The sequence below is a fragment of the Prunus avium genome, chromosome 6 (genome assembly GCF_965620075.1).
Source record: "Prunus avium chromosome 6, drPruAviu1.hap1.1, whole genome shotgun sequence".
Taxonomy (NCBI): domain Eukaryota; kingdom Viridiplantae; phylum Streptophyta; class Magnoliopsida; order Rosales; family Rosaceae; genus Prunus; species Prunus avium.
Window position 1 is genome coordinate 1,865,228 of NC_142289.1, and position 22,881 is coordinate 1,888,108.

Consider the following 22,881-nt stretch of genomic DNA (forward strand, 5'->3'; position numbering starts at 1 on the left):
ACCTATTCGTGAGTTTCTCCCTTTGTTAACAAAAACATATAGAGATGGGATGTTTGGGGAAGAGGATGAGGGTTGTTAGGGATGGGTTCATTCGAAGAGAGAAAGAAAGAGATGGATTTATGGGAGAAATCATTTCAATGTCAAATATTAAATATTAAATATTTTTTTTAAGTCCTTAAAAGTCATTTTACAAAGGAGTAAATTTGTCTTAAATTTTTTGAAGATAAGGTGGATGGGGAAATAAGACAAGGGGATGGAAATAGCAGCACTCTTTTTTTTTTGAGATTTTGGGGTTGAGTTTGTTTTAAGAAATCAATGGCAGTTTTGTAATTTAAAAGAAGCTAAAAGTCTTTTTATTATGTTGTAAATGAACTTGGATGCGTTTCTAAAGTCCATTTCATATATGGTTTTTTTATTTTATAATTTAGGCTCCTATATTGGGTATAATAGTGAATTTCCTTTTTTTAAATTTAAAAAAAACAAACAATAACAAACAATAACAAACAATTCCTTGTATTTAAAAATAGTTTTAAAAAATTAATTAAAAACAAGGGCAATATGTCACTGCCCAAAGAACCACCCAGCCACCTCCTTCTCCCTCAGTCCTCTCCTCCTAGCCCCAGCCACTACCAGAGCCCCAGTCACCTCCCCTCTCTCTTTATGTCTCCGTCTCAATGTGGGGTCGGCGACACAGGGAGCCAATAGATCTGGACCCCTTCATTCCGATGGTGAGGTCGGCGATTTGAGGAGGAGATATGTGCGTCGTCGAAGACGTAATGGCCTCTGGCACAACTCTTTGTATGCCCAGTAGTACTAGTTCTCCCAGCAGCAAAAAGGCTCCTACCTTCATCATAGTTAGGGTTAGCTGGGTGGGGAAGAGAGAGGGTGAGAGATTTTTTTTCGTTTCCAATTTTCTATTTATATTTATCTATTTAATATAATCACAAATGGTCCTCGAGATTGACGAAATTATCACCTTGGATCCTTTATGTTTTTTTTTCTGACATTATTGGTCCTTTATGTTACACATCGCACATCAATTTGATCATGCCGTTAGGTTCCATCAAAATTTATATTAAATTGCTCACATGGCTTTAGATAAAAAAATATATGATATATCTTAAATATTTTAATACTTAAAATCCTTTTTCAAAAGAAAATTAAGTCTTTTTTATAAATAGAAAAGATTAAAACAAAAATACATGTCAGCCATCCCCCGGCTAACGCGCCCCTCCCCCTTTCGTAGACCCATTATTTGCCTCTCTCCCTCCTCTCCCTCTTTCTATACCTGCGTTCTCTCTCTCTCTCTCTCTCTCTCTCTCTCTCTCTCTCAAATTTTGGTTAATTTTGTCCTTCTCAGGTGGGGCTGGGATTTGGACAGGGGCAGGGGTGGATCTCGAATGGGGATGTAGGTGGTTGTATGGTGGCGCCAGGCTTGGGGATGGTTTGGGTAGTGGGGTGGTGGCTTAACTAGGAGGATGGTGCGAGGCAAGGGCGAAACTAGGAATTTTTCGATGGGTGAGCTAGCTAAATTTTTTAGCTTAAACTCTAATGATTTTTTTTTTCTATTGATTAATTTTCAATAAACTTTATAAGACAAATACATATTAAATGTAACCAAAAAATACACATTATCAAAATTAATGTGTTCAACAATATAATTGAAAGTGTACCTATTCAAGTTTCTTGTTTCTTGACATCAACCAAATAAAACAAATGAAAAGTGAAAAAATATAAATAATTAAGGAGACACCTATTATTTGTTGCCTTCCAAATTATCAAATCAAACATTTGAAGCATTTTGGAAAGCTTTAAGGAGAGGGACCAACAAGAAGTCCTTTTGTCGACAAATACGTTGAAGGGATTGAAGGGACACTAGCGTTGGAGCCGGATTGAACTAAAATTCATAAGATTCTGTTGTTTTATGTGTGTGGTCGTTTGAGTGACGTAATTCAATTCAACAATCAAACCGAATAATTTATTCTAATAATATAACCCAAGTAATAATAGTTGATTTGATTAACACTAGACGAATTGAACTGACCCTACCAACAATCTCGTATCAAAGCAAAGCAACAAGTTGTACTTGGGTTTCAAATCAACACCATCCATCCAAACCTAACTTTGGGTTTCAAATCAACACCATCCAAACCTAACTTTTTCTTTTCAGAAGAGAGACGTGTTTTTACTTGCCATCCCAATGATCCAAATCCCAAAAACTATGGACTCTCATCAAATACATGTAAGATTGGGGACCGTAAATAAGGGTCATGCTAGGGAGACCAATTTAGGTACCAACTCTCTAATAGAGGTGGAGCCCACCAATACAATGGGTCTCACGCTCTATTAGAGAGTTGGTATCCCAAGTTGGTCTCCCTAGCATTTTCCCGTAAATAAACATTATCAGATTCATAATATATTTTGATAAACGACAATCAAAAATTGGAAAATATAATTGAGCAAGCAGCCACACCAAATCTTATAAGACTTGCACTTGGTAAAGGACAAAACATTGGTTGCTACTAATAATGGGTCAAAGAAAGGGCAATTTGGTAAAACCGACTTCAAATATCACCTACACAAACAGAAACAGACGCCGTTGCTCATGTGACGGCTCTTTTGCTTCACCCACCTACCTCTGCGGCTGCTCTGTCTCTGCCGATAAGCAAAGTTCAAAAGTTAGTTGGTTGCATTCAAATTGCAAAGTGGTAAACTTTGTGGGTTTTGAAGCTTATGAGCTCCTCCTCCTTTTTGATATCCAAAGACCCTTTCTTTTTTACCATCCAAAGAAAAAGAAAATAGAGATGAAAGGTTTGAAACAATATAAGAAAGAGTTAATTATAGTTTAGTACCTTGTGGTTACACTCTTAAGACATGTTAATCCCTATCTTCTCAATTTTTATAATCACATACTCCCGTCTTTTAAATTTGTGACAATGTGATGCCGTCATTAGGGTTTCGTCATATATCTCCATTAGTTGCTTACGTGGTACTACGGGTCCAACATTATATGAATAAAATATTTGTAAAAAAAAGAAAGAAAACAAATCTTAAATTTTTATAAATGAAACTCTTTCTCTCTTTCCCCTTTGTGCTCTCCCTCTTCCCCACCGATTTCTTCTCCCCCCATTCCCCCATGCCCACCACCCGCAAGCTACAACCCCACAGTCACCCTCCACCCCAACTTGCAATTACAGAAAAAGAAAAGAAAAGAAAAGAAATCATCCCAACAATGGCAGTTTGATTGCTTTTCTCATGGAACCCATAAAGTCCCAAGATCTTGTTGTTTGGAGTTGATATGTTCTGCTTGGAAAGATAGAGACCACTTCCTTCATGTTTGCAATGCACAATCTATATACATGATATATTTTGGGAGTTGATTTTCCCGCTTTCCTTTTCTCCACTTACATTCCCTTTTGCTTTTTAATACTTTATAATCAATTTTGTTATTTCTCTTTCCTATTATACCATCATTCTACATTAATATTTTGATATGGGTACTCATGATCAATGAGAGTGAACAAAACCCAAGCTTTAGGATTCCCCTACATACTTGGAATGCCGAAATATATATATATGAGAATAATTCTTTTCCATTCTTTTTATATTTTTTTTCTTTCTCTTCAATCCCTGGTTGTTTATACTTTCTAAGAAAGTACTCAAATAAAACAAAGGTCTGAAATGATCTCATATGAAACAAAGAGAACTCCATTAATGTGAATTTGAAACTCATAATCTCAAACTCAATTTCATTTTCCGATTCATGTCTATGAGTTCATAAATATTTTTCATTCAATATTTGTTTTCGGAATGGTTATGACGGAGAAGAGAGGGAGAAGAACATGGAAAAAGAAAATGTAAAAATGTGTAGTTAGATGCATTTTTGTTTCTTTGTGGCCACCTAAAATTTGTTTCCTTTAAAAAAAAAAAAAACAAACAAACTATGACTGCAAGGTTTTTTCTTGGGGCATGAGTTTTTGTAGGTGGACCATGTAATTTTGCCTAGACAAATATACAGTGTTAATTATCTCTTACTAGATTAAAGGAAAAAAAAACTGAAAATAAAGTGCAAGTTGGAAAATTAAGTATAAAGAAAAAGAAATAATATAAAAGTGAAGTAAAAATAAATTAATGTAGGGCAAGGGTAGAAAAAGGAAAGAGAAAGAACAAAAAAGAATAAAATTGATTAAAAAGTATTAAAAAGAAAAAGGGAGTGTAAGTGGAGAAAAATGGAGTGGGAAAATCAGCTTCCTATATTTTTAACCTTTTTAATGAAAAAAAGAAAAAGTATCATGGAGTCATTACTTGCAAGTTTTTCTCTTTCCTGGTCAGTGAGCTTAGCAGCGAATCCATTGAAACTCCGTTTGTAACTTCTCACTAAGAGCACTTCAACCCATTTGTCATGGCAAAGGGTAAGGGGAGGTAAGGGCTATTACTATTCACATGAATAGTGGGAGCCCTTGCAAAAGGCTTGTGGTGTTTCCACCCATTGCCATGTCAACAACTATTCATATGAGATATGAGGAGAGGAATTTGTATAGAGTTTTGGTGTGGGAAGTGAAAAATATGACTAAGTATTTATTTTAAAAAAATTCTGAAATTTATAGTAATTGTTTTTGAAAAAATTTGGTTGCTAATGTCATCGCTGACATCAACAAACTCAGGCTAGAGCAAGGGTTGGTTTTGCCGGAGGGCCAGCCTAGGCTTGTGGAGCCCACCAACAGCCTTGGTAGCATTTGTCCGCTGGAAGCCCTTTTTAGGCCTAGGCCCCCCCTTGCATGGAGCCGCTGGAATTGCTCTAATGAGCTTTCAAGAGAATTGAGAGATAGAGACATAAAGAGATGGGATGATTTTTTTTTTCTTCTCTTTTTCTGTAATTGCAGGCTAGGGTGGAGGGTGGGGGTTGTTGGGGTTCTAGGTTCGTGGTAGCTGGGGTGGAGGGTGGCTATGGGATGGGTTTGGGGTTGTAGCTTGCAGGTGGTGGGCATGGGAATGGAGGAAGAAGAAATTGGTGGGGAAGAGGGAGAGCACAAAGGGGAGAGAGAGAGAGAGAGAGTTTTATCTTTCAAAAATTTTAAAATTGTTTTCTTATTTTTTTTATAAATATTTTATTCATATAATGTGGAGCTCATAGTGACACGTAAGCAATTAATGAAGAAATCTGACGAAACTTTAACTGCAGAACCATTGTCACAAATTTAAAAGAACGGAGTATGTGATTATAAAATTAAGAAAATATAGACTAACATATCTTGCTACTAAACTATAATTAACCTATGAGAAAATTACAGCTTCCCCTGTCCTATATATCCGCGCACCTAACCCCCACCCACCAACCCCTGTCTCTCGCTCTTTCTCGCTCGCACGCTTCAAAATCACCTGACTTTGCTGACATTAGTCGCCATCTTTGAAGCTCAAACCTCAAGCAATTGACGCACAATGACTCTCCTTAGCGGACCGGTAATGCTTCATTTTCTGCATTCAAGTTTTCTGTTTTCTCCGTTTACTCTGTTTTCTCTGTTTTCTCTGTTTTCGTTTCTGTTTCTGAGAATCTGGGTTTTGAGGGCAGTGAGAATTGTTATAGCAATCTTAGTTTTTTCTGACCCAAAATGGTAAATAAACTGACCCTTTTTTTTGGCTACTAAGAAAATGGTGGGAAAGAAAGAAATAAGTTTCTCTGCTTTTTCATTGTTTTCTTTGCTTTCCCCTTTTAACCAGAAAGATTTTATGTTTGCCTCGTATTTTTTCAAAGCTTGACGTATTTTGTTCCTAGTTTTCTAAGAAAACTCAGGGGAAGAAATAGAATATGTTAGGTGTTTGAGCTTCATTCTATTTTCCTTTGCACTGATTTACAAAACCAGAGTGCTAAGTTCTCTGTTTTATTTCCTCAATAGTTGTTCAAACTTAGTTGAATAGCTTCCTGCTGTAAACTGTATGCTCATATTTCTTTATTTCATTGGTTGAACTTTTAGTTGGCTGTTTCGGATCTTCATACTACGAATGGAACTCGAAGAAATTCAACACTCATCTGTGCGCCAGTAATGGCGGAGTCAGTTGATCAGATGCTGGTCCAAATGGGGAAGGCAAGGGAAGTTGGTGCTGACCTCGTTGAGATTCGGTTGGACTTCTTGAAGAACTTCAGTCCAAGACAAGATCTCGAAATATTGATTAAACATTCTCCTTTGCCAACTCTTTTCACTTACAGGTAATTGTTGAACCCATTGTTTTATCACTTTAGTTAATGAAATCTTTTCACAGGATATAAAGCTAGTCATAATTCCATAGTTTAAGAATTTGACTACAAATGCATGCCTTTTATGACTTGGGGATCGAATAATGTCTGCTGAGTCTCAAGTTGTGCTCTTCTAGTTGCTGAGAAATCGCACTAGATTAAGCGATACGAGTAGTTTGATTGGTTTGTTTATGTTGTTTCGGCTGTCCAGATCTTCAATTGCTACTCTCACTTAGATTTCCATTTATCTCCTTCAAAGCATGTAAACATCATGTATTGGACTTGTTGATGTTTTTCCTATTTTTTTGAATTCATTTTGCATTGAAATGTCTCTATTAAGTGCAGTCCATCAATATTTCTTATGCATCATTTACCTTATAGGCCAGCATGGGAAGGTGGTCAATATAAAGGAGATGACAACAAGCGACAAGATGCACTGCATCTAGCCATGGAATTGGGAGCAGATTATATTGATGTTGAACTGCAGGTAGGAATCTCATGTCTCTTTGGAATTCACCAGTTGTTTAGTTACTTACTGTTGAAAGTTTTTAACTTTTTTTCTTCAGTCGTACTGTCTACAACATGGATATATGGAACCTTTAGTGATATATAACCAACAAACTTAATAGCTTAAAGCAGAGACAGACATAAAAGAATAAAAGATCGTTTAGTTTTTCTTTTGCAATTAGTCAATCAGAACTCAAGTTGGGAACTGTTATTCTAGTCCCTAAGACTTTCAACTGTTTTCTCTTGAAGGTAGCCCATGACTTCTACAATTCCATTCAAGGGGAGAAGCCAGAAAAGGTCAAAATCATTGTTTCTTCACACAACTATCAGAAGACTCCATCCACGGAGGAAATTGGTGATCTTGTTGCAAGGATACAAGCTACTGGAGCTGACATAGTGAAGATTGCAACAACTGCCTTAGACATCACTGACTCTGCACGTGTATTTCAAGTACTAGTGCATTCTCAAGTACGTGACTCAATTCATTGCTCTGGTTTATGCAATTAAGGATTCTTTCATTTTTAAGAAAAAAAAATTCCCACGTTATTAATGTAACATTTAAACTATTGATATATTTTGCACCCGTGCTGAACCTGAGAACAAAATAAAATTAATTCGCTGAACCTGCAGTTTTAACTTTTTCTTTGAGGAAACTCAAAATTGTGAAATAAAATGTCTTCTGATTTTAAGTTATCTGGTAATTTGTCATCTTCTACAGTGTGTGAATGGCATTTCAACTGAATCTGCAGGTCCCAATGATAGGGCTTGTTATGGGCGAGAAGGGTTTGATCTCACGCGTACTTAGTGCAAAATATGGTGCATTTCTCACGTTTGGTACAATAGAGGCGGGAGTGGTATCAGCTCCTGGCCAGCCTACTGTAAAAGATCTGTTGGACTTGTACAATTTCAGACTTATAGGGCTAGATACCAAAGTACATGGTGTGATAGGAAATCCTATTGGTCACAGCAAAAGCCCTCATCTTTACAATGCAGCATTCAAATCTATTAATTTCAATGGAATTTATTTGCCTCTGTTGGTTGATAGTGTTGCGAACTTTATCGACACCTATAACTCCCCGGATTTTGTTGGATACAGGTAAAATGTGATATCAGAAGCTTCAGCATAACATGTACTTTTCAATATATATTAGGTCTATTGCCAATCTTTGTGTTCTGGACAGGGACTGTCAAAATTTTGGTCTCTTCAAGAGTTCTTCGTTTTTTCTTTTTTAATCTCAGCGGCTTTGGATGTAGAATTAAGATGTGTTGTTTTGAAAATGGGAATAACTTTTATTTATATGAAAAACAGTTTTACAATTCCTCACAAGGAGGCTGGATTAAAATGCTGTGATGAAATCGATCCAAAGGCCAAGGTACATCCTTTCTTTCATATCTCATCTGACATATTATGGTTGCAGCCCATCCAGTCACCTATAAATAGTTTGATATCAATTTCTCTAGGAAGATCATTGAGCCATCTAACTGTTCTAGCTTTTTAAAATAATTTTTCAATCAAAATATGTTTTGCAGGAAATAGGAGCAGTTAATTGCATGATCAGGAGACCAACTGATGGAAAATTAATAGGCTATAATGTGGACTCTCTTGGAGCAATTGCAGCAATTGAGGAAGGACTTCGAGGTTTCTTTGCATTTTACATGTTATTCAATATTCATGGACTAACCTTAAATAAAAAATAAAAAAAATCATGGACCAAGCTATTTTGGTAGGTTGAATAACCACTATAATTTTCTTGCAGCATTAAATGGTTCAAGTAATACATCTGGTTCCCTGTTAGCCGGTAAGTTATTCGTGGTGATGGGAGCTGGTGGTGCTGGAAAAGCACTTGCATATGGTGGAAAAGAAAAGGGAGCAAGGGTTGTAGTTGCCAATCGCACATATGGTGAGAATCTTTAGTCGTGTGCTTTTACTCTGACAGCCAAGTTTCTTGCTCTTAATCCTTATTAAATTACAAGCTTATACATTTCCTTACTTTTAACTTAAAAGAATGATAAAATTTAGAGCATGTTATAAGGTTAACTAATGAGAAGGAACTAAGTATGTGAAAAGAAAGCTTTCTGTTTAATGAAATGGAAAGTAACTATTGGTTTGATGACATTGAGAGTAACTGTCGTTGTATTTAAATCCATTGTTTCTTCTGACTGCTAGACAAAGCCAAGGCACTTGCAAATAAAGTTGGAGGAGAAGCTATTACCCTTGCTGAATTGGAAAATTTCCATCCAGAGGATGGGATGGTTCTTGCAAATACCACATCTGTTGGAATGAAACCAAGAACTGATCAAACACCCATATCCAAGGTTTGCCTCCCGTTACGCATGAAGTCGTCAATTTGATAAAAATATTATGTTTTCCTGGAACTTTTTATCCATACATTCCAATTTAGTGTTGTATTTCCTTCTGTTATGATTAGGATTATATCATAATTCAATAGGTATATCTCTCCTTCTTTCTTGTGACAGAAAGCTTTGAAGCACTACTCTTTGGTGTTTGATGCCATTTATACACCTAAGTGGACAAGACTCTTGCAAGAAGCACAAGAGTCTGGAGCAGCTGTGGTCTTTGGGACAGAAATGCTCCTCAATCAAGCATTTGTACAGATTGAAAATTTTTCCGGTGTACCTGGTAAGTTCGATACGAAATATTTTAACAATTCTAGTAATTTTCTCTGTAAAATTGTTTTCTATTTTAAACCACACTTACAACCATTATCTTATCATTTTCTTTTCCTTCCTTGTTCCCCAATGCAGCACCAAAGCAACTGATCAGGGATGTGTTGGCAAGAAATACATAAGCAGAAACTTGTCTCAAATCTCATGTTTTTGTGCAAGTAGCTATCCACTTATGTTGTTGTACCAATAAATTTCCATTTCATCCCATATCCCATATGGAATGTTATGTGAACATGAATTTCGAATTTTTTCGAATTTACTCTAAGCCGTAAATATTAGGCTGTAGACAGGATCATGAAAGGATTTTTGCATGTAATATTGCTTGGGATTTGGAAAATGGAATCTGAATCAACCTTACCAATTTATTCACTTGTAATCTAATCCACTTGTATAATTCTCAAGATTCAATCTTTTTACCAGTTCATTCGTCATTGTTATGAAGAGGAAACACGGTGTCGTTTTGGTCTAACCCCGGTTTGTTTTTGGCGCAAAGTTTTGAACACTTCTTTGAAGTTTGGAGCACAAATAAATCTTTAACAGACAAAACTACCCTTGATATTTTACACAATTCCCGTATTGGCCTCAAGATCGTCTTGGGCCTTTTGCCGAGAGCGCTTTCCGCGTTTTGTGATCAAACCTTGTTCTGCTTTTCTTCTTCCGTGTTCTCCTTTTTCAGTAGTTCCCGAGCACGCTCTGGTTTCAGGTACAGGTGGAGGTGGCTGTCTGTCTGTGATGTGTTAAACGGAAATGGCGTCATCACGAATAACGTGTTGTTGAAGGGTTGTTTCCAGCATAGCAGAGGCCTGCAAGGATCTCTAAGTTGTATAATTTGCTCATTTCTCTCTTTGTGTGTGGCCAAGTGAGTGGTAAAGGGAACAAGGAAAAGCCGCTGGAAAATAATAGATGGGATGGTTTTGCCTTGGAAAGACGCGAGTAACGAAAACACACAAGTCAACTTATTAGCCTACCCTACCGTTTGTGTAAGGGACCTCCCATGGGCCATGACATTGAGCATAGATATGAATATGATGATATGACCCGCCATTTCTCAAGAGGGCCTGCCTTACGGGATAAACTTACTCATCCCAAGTGTAAAATAGAGAGGAGACACATCACAAGACACAAAGCGCATGATGATCAGACATCCTACCCTCACTTGGGAGAAGAAGAAAAAAAGCCCGTCTTTCGATTTTATCGTTACTTTCCACATATATCTCTTTCCTCTAATGACCTTCCACACGTAAGTCACGTGAGAAGATACATAGAGATCTCACATGAGGAGAAGGATAGATGGAGAAGCAGTTCAATATATGAGAGATAGGGAGAGACATATATAGTGAAGCAGTGAACCGGAACATGAGACATAGAGCAAGACACAGTGAACCGGGAAATGAGACATAAAGGGATTTGAGACATAGAGTGAGACACGGTGAACCGAGATAGGTAAGTTATTTCCCCTTTGTGACATGTCACGGATATCACTTGAAGAGAGAGACATATATGTAAGTTATTTTAATTTCTCTCTCATTAATTTTTTTTTTTTGGTCGAAAATTTCTCTCTCATTATTTTTGACAGTGAATTTGATTTAGTAGGGAAAATGGAAAGAACAATAAGCGCTGGATTGGGGTTTTGGGGCAAATGGCCCGAATCAAGGCATGGCATACGGTGCCCTTCCATATTAGTGTACTCACTCACTCCCACTCTTCAATGCTTCTGGATGTAAAGTTGCAAACGTCATCACAACTCCCAACAAGTAAGTTATTCTTCTTCTTCTCTTTCACTCTCTTTTGTCAGCAATCCATCTAGTGTTTCGGAATTTCTGTATGGTTTCTTGGTAATTTACTTCACTCCAAGGACTTGGGGAGTATTTAGTGGACCATGTGATAAAGTAAATAATGAGTTTATGGTTGGATTAAGAAATTTGAGGAAAAGAGAGGAGGGTCTTTTTGATTTCATATTAACATTGGGAAGTAATTTGGTCTTTGGCATTATTGTGGTATAGCATTATTTTGATTTCATATATACATTGTTTTGTATATGTAAAAGTGCATAATACATATGCAATATGCATATACATATAGCCTATGTTCATTGTTTCTCATTCTTTAGACATGGATTTGAATTCTGGGCTACAAGAGATTGATCGCTCGGGTTTCGGGCAGTACTTTCATGCCAATGGCAATGTCCTGAGCCTTTTGGCTGGGAAGACCCAGATTGTTGTTTCCCATTGTTTTTACAAGACATCTTTCCTTCAGATGATTTTGATACTTTGCTGAATGGTATTTGAAATTGTTGTTTGATGATAGTTAGGCATGTACACAGCTGCTGGGCTTATGTGACTTAACTTGTGTGGTTTGCATTTGTGCAGGAGGGTGAAGATTTCAGGATTTCCTTATTTTATTTCTCTTTTATCTTAGTGTGCATCATGTATATGAGAGAATTTAGGTGATTTTTAAGTCTAAATCACCGATGGAATGCAACATAGAGGAGGCACTCAGAGCAATGCAACTTTCGAAACGAAAGAAAAAGTGTGGTGATTTTTCAAGTGCACTGAAGATGGCAAAAGGCTAATGGGCTCTTTCCTTATCTTGAGAAGATTCCTTAATTGATTGAAAGGAGTAAAGCTCTTAAGAAAATTCCTCGATTACTTGCAAAGTGTGAAGTTCTCTATTTAATGTTTGAAAGTTGGTCTTTCTCAACTGAATGGAGGCCATCACCCCTGGACGTCTTCAAGCAAAATGCAGGGTCGTTCTAACACTAACTTTAATAAAGATGAAAAAGAACTGTTAAAGGGCATCACTGTGAGCCGAGCCTATTAGAGAACACCACGTGCCCATAGGTGGGCTGGGTTACCTTTATACCGACCTGATCAGATACGGTCCCCCGGATGTCGATAAAGGGCCTCCCAATTGAAACATGATAGGATGTGAAACAATGCTTGGGCATTCAAACACCGACCCGACCATTGTGGTGCCGTGTGTGACCAGAGGCGCATTGATGATATACATGCCTGATCAGACTCCTGTCAAGTCAGTCACTCTATCCGCCTAATAAACAGTCTGGCGATGGAAAGAGATCAGTTAATGTACTTCCCATCCAAGGCCAGGTGTCACCTCACCCTTTGATCCCTAGAGTGCAACTTGGTGATGGAGAAGGATCATTTAATATGCCTCTCATCCAAAGCCACATGTTGCCTTGCCACATGATCCCTGTCAGATAGCATGGAGATAGCATGGTGATCAGAGCAGGTCATTTAATGTGATCCAGTCCCACCAGGGAGAAGGGAGATAAATATATCCTCCTTAAATATCTTTGTCTCTTCTTCTCCCCCTATAAATACCATTCACCTACATCAGTACAGAGGTAATAAATATTCTCACCTTGTAAACCCTACATCCATTTTCTCCACCCATCAACTACTTCTGACTTAACCATCGGAGGGAGTTCAACTGGGACAAACCCCAATTCACTCCTATTTTGATAGTTGTTTGAAGTGTGCAGGTCCCCTCCGGAAAGCATCCAAACCCGGAGATTTGGTATAGGCCTTGACCTTAATCCAGGCCCAGCTATACACTATATGAGAAGGATACACGATTTACAAGAACCACACACATTCACGTCATGTTGCCCTTCTTGTATGGTATCATGCTCAATCTACAAAGTCTATGAAAATCAATTGTTACTTTGTCACAAATGCCAAAGTACCTTTGTTGCTCATGACTTGAGTATTGAAGGTGTACAACCCGAATCTTCTGGGTACAAATTTACGGATCATAAAGACTCTCCAAGTGGGTAGATCAGAAGTAGCCTCACAAAGTAATGATGGAACTGAAAACCCGTCTGTCACAAGATTTCATGGAAATGCAGCCTTGAGTCCGATGTCAAAGGCGAGAACTGCTACTGATGGCAGCTGGGGGTCTAAGTATAACCCTGAAAAGAATGATATTCAACATGAGGTTGGAGTAGGGAAGGTTGGTCTTCAAATGTCCAAGTCTAGTATAGAATCTGGAGAAAGTTGCAAAACTGGAAATAAAGCTAGAGCTGATTCTGGACATATTGAACTCAATTGAGGCTATCGCCTTAAGAGGTCTTCAAGGAAAATGCAGAGTATTTGTTACAATGAAAATCTATATCATGAAGGTGTTCTGTGTGTCCTCCTAAAAGGTTGAGGGACAATCATATGTCCAGTGCTACTAAAAAGGAGAAGTAGAATGCTGCTGTGACTGATGAGGTATTTAAATGGGATAGGGCAACTGATTCTGCTGCTGCATCTGCTGTGGATTGATACAAGAAAGAACTGAAACAAAAAGCGAGTGCCTCTTGAGAAGAAAGGTTTTGCGGCAAAAATTGCAAAATTGGTGAGTTTGAGTTTGAGGTAAAGAAAGCAGTAATGACATGCAACAATGAAACTAAGTCTAGAGCTGATGCAGATTCTGGACCAAATTCAAACATTCCTGATCCTAAATTCAACAAGTTTGGGCTTGACGAGGATTGCTGAAAAACATTTTTAGAGCTAATTAGACATGAGCTCTTTATGCTCCAGAAGATGGCATGCCAAGATTTTATGCTCTTGTCAAGAAAGTGTACACCTCTGGATTTAAGCTGAAGATCACCTGGCTGGAGCCAAATCCAAATGACCAAGGTGAGATTGCTTGGTACAACAAGGAGTTGCTAGTTGCTTGTGGTAAGTACACACTTGGTCATAGTGAAGAAGTTACAAATCATCTTATGTTTTCTCATCAGATGCACTTCAGAAGAGGCCGGGGCAGAAACTCTTTTCTGGTACATCCTAGGAAGGGAGAAACCTGGGCCCTCTACCACAAATGGGATATTGGATGGAGTTGTGAGCCTGAAAAGCATGTACCTAACAAATTTGAATTTGTGGAAGTCTTGCAAGATTTTAAACAAAATGTGGGCATTGAAGTTGCTTACTTAGGCAAAACAAAAGGATTTGTCAGTCTGTTTAAGCAAACCGAGATGCACGGGGTTGTGTCGTTTGGAGTGCCACCTAACAAGCTATATAGATTTTCTAATCAAATTCCCTCTGTCAAGCTGACTGGTGATGAAAGAAATGGTGTCCCCAAAGGGTCCTTTGAGTTTGATACTGCTGCTTTGCCCTATGAATGCTGAAACTGATGTTTTTCTTTTTGTGTTTTTTTGGTGAGTTGCTATAAGGTGAAGCCAGGGCAACCCCTCATCAACTTAGAGGAAGTGCTACCAGAAGAATAAGCAAAGGCAACCTTACTGAAGTAAGGGAAAGTGTTAGTCCATGTTAGGCTGATGATGCATCAGAGAAGCATATAAATGAATTTTGCCCTTGGCTGTTAGTAGTTGGCATGGATAGGGTCATTGAACATGAAGAGTTGTTTTTATTTTTAATTTTTATAGCCAACCTTCAAAAGTAGTGGATGAATCTATATATGCCAAAGGAAGTTATTTTGGTTTCAATATGATTTACTGCAGATAGGAATATATGATTTTTAGAGGAAGAAGAATTTGAACACATGATATCATGTGCAGAGTTAACTATTTTTAACTATTTGAGTTACAATTTCCCTGCCTAGTCGTGATTATATCTATATGCAGTTAATATATTTTCCTCTTTAACCATCTATTTTTAGAATGTCAGTTTGCTGCTAATATTTGGAGGTGTACCTCTATGATCCCCACAACCTCTCATCAGAATTTTGATGGTATCAAGTGGCTGGATACACTCCCTCTTTTAAAGGAGATGGATGGCCTGAATAGTCTTTTAAAAGCTCTCCTTCTTTGCTGGCAAGTCTGGGAGGCTCGGAACAACTGTGTTTTTAAAGGCATTGACCCTTACCCGGTGAAAGCCCTCAATGTTGCTGATCATGTTGGTCTAGATTATTAGAGAATTAATTTCATCCCCCTCCAGAAGCACAGGGGTGAGCCTACTATCAAATGGAAAAAACCTCCCCATGACTGGATAAAAGTGAATTTTGATGGCTCGGTGCGCGACAACATGGCTGCTGCTAGTTTTGTTATCCGGGACTGGAATGCTCATGTTATGCTTGCGGGAGCTAAGAACTTGGGGCATGTCTCAATCAATGTGGCTGAATGTTTGGCTCTGCGGGATGGCTTGGCCCATGCTATCAACAATGGCTGGAGTAAAGTTTTAATTGAAGGTGATTCCAAGCTCGTCATTGACTGTATCAATAACAAAGTATTGGTCCCTTGGAGCATTCGTCTCTTGATTCAAGACATAAGGCTGCTCAGCTCCTATTGTGAAGAAATTTATTTCCACCATGTCTTTCGGGAAGCAAACTTTACTGTTGATGCTTTAGCTAATTTAGGCCATAAGTTGAACCCTTCCCACCTCTAGGAGCAGGGGCTTCCTCCGAATTGTTTTGTTCTGTTTTATTTTGATTTAGTTGGGCCTGCGTGTTTTCTATAAAAAAAATATATTATTATAAATAAACTCAATCCTAGACATGTATTTATAAAAAAACCCACACACTATTTAAACATAGAAACACACCCAAAATCAACCACAAAATCAATAATTGTATATTTTTTGGGTGTGTTTATAAATGGGGTTTGAGTGTGTGTAATGATGGGTTTTGGGTGTGTTTATAAAGTGTTTTGGGTGTTGGGTTTTTTTATAATTTCAGCCCCATTTTGGGTGTTTTAGTGAAACTCCCTAAAAAAAAATTAAGAAAAAAAACTTTTATAATGCATATGCACCTCACGTGCGTGATATAGGGGGAAAATGAAGATGCCGGCAAAGTCATCTAAGCCAACGGTCCTTATTGGAGATCCTGACCATAGTTCTAGACATTTCCTCTGAAAATTTAAAATGAAGCATAAGGGGGCATTGATGCATTATTGGCTTCAGCGGCCCGCGAATAAAATTTCAAGAGAAATAAACCCAAATTTGGAATTTCATAGAAACTCAGGAACTCTCAACTCTCCTCCTTCTCACCCCTCTCTCTCTCCCCTCTGCCTCCAAATATTTTTGCTCACTCTCGCTTCCCGCTCTCTCTTCCCCCCATCTTTTTCCATTTCTCTCTCAAAACGGAAACCCTAACAATACAAATATCACGATTGAGTTCGCCTTCTTCTTCTTCTGTTGTTATATCTACCTCTCACTCACTCGCTGAGCTTTTTCTCGTCAGCAAGATTTCTAGGGTTTTTGAAACCTTTGCGTAATTACATATTCGATCTTCGTTCCCTAGAAATTTACTCGAGCGCCCTGCTTGTTCGTTTTCGTCATTTCTGAGCTTAATTTTGGCTGTTTGGTTCTCAAGCTCTGGACTTGGGGTAAGACATTGACTTGATCTGTATTTTTTAAGGCGATAGTACTTGTGGTTCTTCACATTTTATGTTTACTTATATATGTTTGGATTTGTGTTGTTTTTATTATGCATTTGTAAGGATGTGGTTGTTTCTAAGAGTATGTTTGGTAGCTGAAAAGAAAGATGGAGGAAAGAAGAAGAAAATTCAGTGGTCAAGTCCTTTTGGTTTGGTTTTTTATTTTAAAGCAGGCTGCAGTATAAGCTTATCTGAATTTTGAAAAATGATAGATGGTTCAAGGAAGGAAAGACATACATCAATGCATGGAATTGGGTAGCACTTAGTAGATCACTGTAGGATTAAGTAAATAATGAGTTTATGGTTTTGATTAAGATACTTGCCGGAAAGGGTGGGCCTGATTGATTTCATGTTCACATCTGGAATTACTTTGGTCATTTATACATATGTACGGTTACAATGTTGATTGGTTCTGATTCTTTCAATAGATATTTTGTCTGCAGGTTTGGAATCTCTGGTTTGGGTGGTAGTTCTGAACCTTTTGGTCAGGAAAGGCCAGATTGTTGTCTTTCATACTTTTACAGGACATCTCATTTTGATATCACTTACTGAATGGTATGTCAATTTGTTGTTTCATGTTAATAAGATAAATACATAGCTGGTGGGCATGTTTGACTTAAGTTGCTTGGTTTGTATAGGCGCGGAGTGAAGATTTTGGATGACTGGACTGTGGGCAGGCAGGGGTAGATTTCCCTTTTTTTCTTGTCTCGGTTTATATCCTGCATGTAAAAGAACTTAGGCGAATTTTTATTCCAAATCATCCATGGAGTGCAACAAAGAGGAGGCAGTCCGGGCAATGCAACTTTCTGAGATAAAGATACAAAGCAATGATTTTACAGGAGCAAGGAAGATGGCACAAAAGGCACAACGACTCTTCCCTGAGCTTGAGAACATTGAGAAGTTACTCACAGTCTGTGAAGTTCACTGTTCATCAGAAAACAAAATAGGTGGATCTGAAATGGACTGGTATGGAATTCTTCAGATTCAAAAATTTGATAATGATGCAACCATCAAAAAACAATACAGGAAGCTTGCGCTGTTCCTTCATCCTGATAAAAATAAGTTTTCTGGTGCGGAGGCTGCTTTTAAGCTGATCGGGGAAGCAAACAGGGTGCTGGCGGACCAAGCGAAACGCTCTATGTATGACATGAAGTGTAGAGCTCTAGCAAAAGCTGGTGCATCAAAACCATCAGCTCATCCGTCAAATGGAAACTTATTTGTCAGGAAACATAACAATACTGCAAGCAATATTCAGAATAGTCCTCAGTCACAGTACACTAGCACGAATCAACATCAACAGGCGCAACCAGAAACATTCTGGACATGTTGTCCTTTTTGTAAGATAAAATACCAATACCACCAAGACTTTGCAAACCGATTGTTACGCTGTCAAAAATGCCGAAGAGCCTTTGTTGCTCATGATTTGGGTATTCAATTTCAGGTGCATCCAGAATCTGTCAGGAATCAATTTCCGAATCAAAAAGAGCCTCCAAGTCAGGGTACTTCTAATGTAGCCTCACAAAGTAATGGTGGAACTGGAAACCCATCCTCCACAAAATATCAAAATGGAAATGCATCCTCAAATCCATTGTCAAAGACGGGATTTTCTGCTGATGTCAGTATGGATTCTAACAGTGAAAAGAAAGATATTGGCCATGGGGCTGGAATGTCCAAGTCTGGTCCAGTGAAGTCCAAGGATTCAGAAATTTCAAGAAATAAGAACAAAAAAAGGGGAAGGAATTCTATTTTTGAATCCAATGAAAGCTGCAAGACTGGAAACAGAGCTACATCTGATTCTGAACATGTTATTATTCAAGAGAAGGTCAGTAAGCTATCTGAACCCAATGGAGCCAATCACAGTAGGAGATCTTCAAGGAAAAAGCAGAATCTTTCTTATAATGAAAATCTAAATGATGATGATGATTTTGTGAGTCCTCCCAAGAGGTGGAGGGACAGCCAATTGTCCAGTGGGGTATCTAAGACTGATGGCTCAACTGATTCTGCTACAACTGCTTCTGTGGGTGGACATAAGAATGGGGCAGAAGAAAACATGACTGCCCCTTTAGAAGAATGTTCGCCCAGCAAAAGAAGCAAACCTGGTGAATTTGAGAAAAATGTCAAGGAAGCAGCTATGCCAGATAATGATGATGGTAAGTCGAATGCTGATGTTGGTCCTGGACCAAGTTCAAATGTCGCATCCATGCCAGCGAGCGTTGAGGTTCCTGATCCTGAATTTAATAAATTTGGGCTTGGCGAGGATATGTTGGAAAATGTTTTTAGTGCTAATCAGACATGGGCTCTATATGATCCAGTAGATGGCATGCCAAGATTCTATGCTCGTGTCAAAAAGGTATTCACACCTGGATTTAAGGTGAGATTCACCTGGCTGGAGTCCAATCCAGATGACCAAGGTGAGATTGCTTGGTGTAACAAGGAGTTGCCAGTTGCTTGTGGTAAGTACACCCTTGGTGACACTCAAGAAGTTACAGATCATCTTATGTTTTCTCATCAGATGCACTGCATAAAAGGCAGTGGCAGAAGCTCTTTTTTGGTATATCCTAGGAAGGGAGAAACCTGGGCCCTGTACCAGGATTGGGATATTGGATGGAGTTCTGAGCCTGAAAAGCATGTACCATACAAATTTGAATTTGTGGAAGTCGTGTCAGATTTTGATGAAAATAATGGTGTTGGAGTTGCTTATCTAGGCAAAGTAAAAGGATTTGTCAGTCTGTTTCAGCGAAGTGAGCAGCATGGGGTTATCTTGTTTCAAGTACCACGTAATGAGCTATATAGATTTTCTCATCGAATTCCGTCATTCAAGATGACTGGTGATGAAAGAGATGGTGTTCCGAAAGAATCCTTTGAGTTTGACCCTGCTTCTTTGCCCACCAATCTTGATGATTTCATTGATTTAAAAAAGGATAACAGAGCCATGAATACTGAACCTAATGGTTTGCCCCGTGAGTTCCTAGAAAGTGAAGGCAAACCTGTAATGGGTTCTGGGAGAGTATGCGCAGCTGAGAAACAGGAGAATTCTGAAAGAGAGACTTCAATGCATAGATCTCCAAGAAAGGCAAATAGCCAGTCTGCTAGTTCTGTTAAACTAGAAGCGACTCGATGTGACCTTACTCAACCCACAGGAAGTGCTTCTGCATGTCAGGCTGATGAAATTATCAAAACACCAAAGAAACATCTGAAAAATGATTCTGATAGAGAGACTTTCAGGCTTAGAAGATCACCAAGGGATTTAAGTAAGAACAGTACCAGAGCAAATGTAACTATGAAGCCCCCAGATTCCACCAACGATGAAAGCCATCCCAACTTCACTCCGTCCAAAATAAACTCTACTTCTAGTCAGTCAGATGACAGAATGCATTCAAGTGTGAAGGATCTTCCTTCTGTCAGTTCCATGAAAAGCCCTGTTACCCCTCCATCTTCATCTCCTGCCTGTAGATTATCGCAGACTCAGTTCTATGACTTCGATGGGCAAAAATCTGAGGAGAAATTTCAGCTTGGTCAAATATGGGCATTGTATAGTGAGAGGAGTGGGATGCCTAAGACTTACGCTCAAATTAAGAGGATTGAGTCTAAGCCAAATTTTCAATTGCATGTGGCACTGCTTGAACCTTGCTTGGAACCGGAAGGCGTGAGTGAACCAGTTTGTTGTGGGACATTTAAAGTCAAACGTGGTCAAACCAAGGTCTTCCTGCGCACCTCATTTTCTCATTGTTTGAAAGCCAAACCTGTTGGTAAGAAGAATTTTGAAATAAACCCTAGGAAAGGTGAAGTTTGGGCACTATACAAGAACCACAACCCTGAGTTGGCCTATCCTAACCTGGGGAAGGGTGAATGTGAGATAGTAGAAGTCCTGGAAGATAATGACCAGAGCACAAAGGTTGTGGTTCTGGCAAAGCTTAATGGATATAAATCAGTATATAGGGCTCCGAGAATCCACAGATTGAAAACTGGTGTGATTGACATACCACGGGCGGAGATTGGTAGATTCTCTCACCAAATTCCAGCTTTTCAGCATACCATGGAGAGTGACAGTCGACTTGCAGGCTATTGGGAGCTTGATCCGTTATCAATTCCTGGTATTACGACCATTTTAAATTAGAAATGTAGTAGATTGTAGCATCCTTTGTGTACCATTGATGTAACTGAGAACTTTTGCTACAATGCTGCACGAGAAAAATGGAATGAACTAGAAATTAATGTCAATTTGCTTTTTCTTTCTGTTATATAGATTCAGTTTGTATGCGGAGTCAGGGGCATTAGTTTTTTCTCTCTTCTTTTTCTTGGTGCAAATAAAATGCTGAGAAGAGGTTGCAAATACTTCTGGCAAAAAAAAGAAGAGGTTGCAAATATTGGTTTTCTGATATGCATGTTACATTAATTGAAAAAATTGGTGATCATTTTACAGAGGGGCATTCCGAGAATCGAACTCGGGACCTCTCGCACCCAAAGCGAGAATCATACCACTAGACCAAATGCCCAACTTGTTTATCTAATCTTCGTAAACTTTATTTATAGGAAAACGAACCATATATTGGAGTCCTCGCTGGCTTACCAGTCCCTACATGGGCAAAGGAACCAGCAGTTGTGTGCCGACTAGCGGCAGTTCTGAGCTCTGTGTTCAGTGCCTCTCTCTTTTCTTCTTTTCTTTGTGGTCGCTATCACCACAAATTATTACTCCCTAGCTGAAGACCTATCAGTACGACGCCGTTTCTCTCCACACGCTGAAGAGAGCTCCTCTCCCTCGCACTCCAGGTCTCTCTCTCCCTCGCATAGTTTTGTTTAAAATTTGGCCATTTGCATAGTGCACTGTGCACCTTACTTGTTCGATAAAATGCTCATTTCGATTGGAGTCTGTGTAACTTTGAAGGTACTCACAATAATGGTCCTTACGTGTTTCCTATAAATGGGTTCTTCCTTTTAATGCATTGCCTAACACCTTTTCGATGTAATGCCTCAGTGAAGGGACTGTATCTCTGCATGTTGGTAAATTTGTACAGTAAGGCATGCCATTGCTGAATCCAGAGTTCTAAGTTTCTTTCTTTGTGGTTGTGTATTGTTTTCAGCTTATTAAACAGAAGTAGGATCATTCTACATCAAGGTGTCTTGTGTGCGAGTAAAAAGGAAAATAAGAATGTTGAAGCATGTCTTTGGGAAGGTGTGGAACAAAGGGGTTCATGTGTATGGAGGAAACAGAGTTCTGCCTTGCCTGTACGTGTCCACCAGTGGTTTCCACAGTGGACAGGTAAACTTCAAATCCCAATTTCCCAGTTCCCATATTTCTTATGTTCTGGAATTTTGACATCACAGAGTTTTGGGTTGAGGAAGCACGTTTGAACATCGTTTTATGCTTGCATGATGCCATGAAGATTTGCTAGCCATCTAATTTTCCCTTTAGAAACTTTTTGATGAAACCAACTGCCATCTAATTGTGCAATTTATAGGTCAATTGTGCACAGAGAAGTTTTTTCGGGGTAGAGGATTTCCTTGATGATAACAATAGCCGGCCATACACTTACCAGAAGGAGAAGATATCCAAAAATCCACAAAAACATGTATCATTCAAACAGCGCACCATAGCCTACATTGAACCATTTACACTTGATGTGTTCATCTCAAAGCGGTTTGTTTCAGCCTCTATCACCCACCGGGTGACCTGCAAGCAGGTTGCAGTTGCCGGTACCAACTCCAAAGACATTAAAGCTGTCCTCAAGTCTCGCTGTGATATACCGGCCTGTTTGGCCGTCGGCCAAATCTTAGCCGATAGGGCAAGAGAAGCTGATGTCTACACTGCTGCTTATACTCCCAGGGACAGGGACAAGTTTGAAGGGAAGATTAGGGCAGTTGTTCAATCCCTCATTGATAGTGGGATTGATGTTAAAGTTTATCTTGACTGAATTGGTTTTTCTTTCTCCTTGGAATTTAATTTTCTTTGGACGCTGTGAGAGGTTTTGTATGGAACTCTTATTTGTGATTATAAAGGCGTATCATTGCCAATTTCTGATAGTTAGCTAAAGGCAGATGAGCTTTCTCTGCTTTCTCTGCTCTCTGTTGAAATTTTTGGAAGAAAATTTTTGGATTCGAAATAATTTCAGATAAAAAT

The 22,881-nt window shown here is 38.7% G+C and overlaps 4 protein-coding genes and 1 non-coding gene across 7 annotated transcripts; 4 read left to right on the plus strand and 1 right to left on the minus strand.

Annotated features, from left to right (window-relative positions):
- Window positions 1–5,191: 5,191 nt before the first annotated feature.
- On the plus strand, window positions 5,192–9,796 carry LOC110759626 (bifunctional 3-dehydroquinate dehydratase/shikimate dehydrogenase, chloroplastic-like). 2 transcript variants are annotated; one of them, XM_021961713.2, is made up of 11 exons: window positions 5,192–5,460; window positions 5,973–6,205; window positions 6,614–6,719; window positions 6,989–7,207; window positions 7,489–7,835; window positions 8,049–8,112; window positions 8,270–8,378; window positions 8,497–8,640; window positions 8,907–9,055; window positions 9,218–9,380; window positions 9,506–9,796. In XM_021961713.2, the coding sequence occupies exons 1-11, from the start codon at window positions 5,440–5,442 to the stop codon at window positions 9,547–9,549; spliced, it is 1,599 nt and encodes a 532-aa protein (XP_021817405.1). In that variant the 5' UTR covers window positions 5,192–5,439; the 3' UTR covers window positions 9,550–9,796. The 2 variants fall into 2 exon arrangements, with proteins under 2 accessions (XP_021817405.1, XP_021817406.1); XM_021961714.2 differs by lacking the exon at window positions 5,192–5,460 and adding an exon at window positions 5,474–5,612.
- Window positions 9,797–9,916: 120 nt separating this feature from the next.
- Window positions 9,917–14,876, plus strand: LOC148293464 (trichohyalin, putative (DUF3444)). The gene is given in 4 exon segments (XM_088254778.1): window positions 9,917–10,929; window positions 11,018–11,181; window positions 11,797–13,918; window positions 13,921–14,876. Coding segments are annotated over 2 exon segments (738 nt in total). The 5' UTR covers window positions 9,917–10,929; window positions 11,018–11,181; window positions 11,797–13,818; the 3' UTR covers window positions 14,559–14,876.
- Window positions 14,877–15,805: 929 nt separating this feature from the next.
- Window positions 15,806–21,004, plus strand: LOC110759621 (uncharacterized). 2 transcript variants are annotated; one of them, XM_021961705.2, is made up of 3 exons: window positions 15,806–16,712; window positions 17,192–17,318; window positions 17,402–21,004. In XM_021961705.2, the coding sequence occupies exon 3, from the start codon at window positions 17,527–17,529 to the stop codon at window positions 20,878–20,880; it is 3,354 nt and encodes a 1,117-aa protein (XP_021817397.1). In that variant the 5' UTR covers window positions 15,806–16,712; window positions 17,192–17,318; window positions 17,402–17,526; the 3' UTR covers window positions 20,881–21,004. The 2 variants fall into 2 exon arrangements, with proteins under 2 accessions (XP_021817397.1, XP_021817398.1); XM_021961706.2 differs by having other exon boundaries at window positions 17,207–17,318.
- A 183-nt stretch (window positions 21,005–21,187) lies between these two features.
- Window positions 21,188–21,259, minus strand: TRNAP-UGG (transfer RNA proline (anticodon UGG)). The gene has a single exon. It is a non-coding gene; the product is annotated as a tRNA-Pro (tRNA).
- Window positions 21,260–21,341: 82 nt separating this feature from the next.
- LOC110759640 (Ribosomal L18p/L5e family protein) lies at window positions 21,342–22,784 on the plus strand. The gene is made up of 3 exons (XM_021961723.2): window positions 21,342–21,533; window positions 21,845–22,023; window positions 22,223–22,784. Exons 2-3 carry the CDS (start codon window positions 21,913–21,915, stop codon window positions 22,673–22,675), a joined length of 564 nt encoding a protein of 187 aa, XP_021817415.1. The 5' UTR covers window positions 21,342–21,533; window positions 21,845–21,912; the 3' UTR covers window positions 22,676–22,784.
- Window positions 22,785–22,881: the final 97 nt, after the last annotated feature.

What these genes read in the sequence shown, in the direction of transcription:
- LOC110759626 (XM_021961713.2), top strand. Translation starts at nt 5,440, where the DNA reads ATGACTCTCCTTAGCGGACCG. An exon ending in CCGGATTTTGTTGGATACAG is followed by an intron (nt 7,836 to 8,048) that starts GTAAAATGTGAT and finishes TATGAAAAACAG; the next exon opens with TTTTACAATTCCTCACAAGG. An exon ending in AGTTGCCAATCGCACATATG is followed by an intron (nt 8,641 to 8,906) that starts GTGAGAATCTTT and finishes TCTGACTGCTAG; the next exon opens with ACAAAGCCAAGGCACTTGCA.
- LOC110759621 (XM_021961705.2), top strand. Translation starts at nt 17,527, where the DNA reads ATGGAGTGCAACAAAGAGGAGGCAGTCCGGGCAATGCAACTTTCTGAG.
- LOC110759640 (XM_021961723.2), top strand. Translation starts at nt 21,913, where the DNA reads ATGTTGAAGCATGTCTTTGGGAAGGTGTGGAACAAAGGGGTTCATGTG. An exon ending in GTGGTTTCCACAGTGGACAG is followed by an intron (nt 22,024 to 22,222) that starts GTAAACTTCAAA and finishes TGCAATTTATAG; the next exon opens with GTCAATTGTGCACAGAGAAG.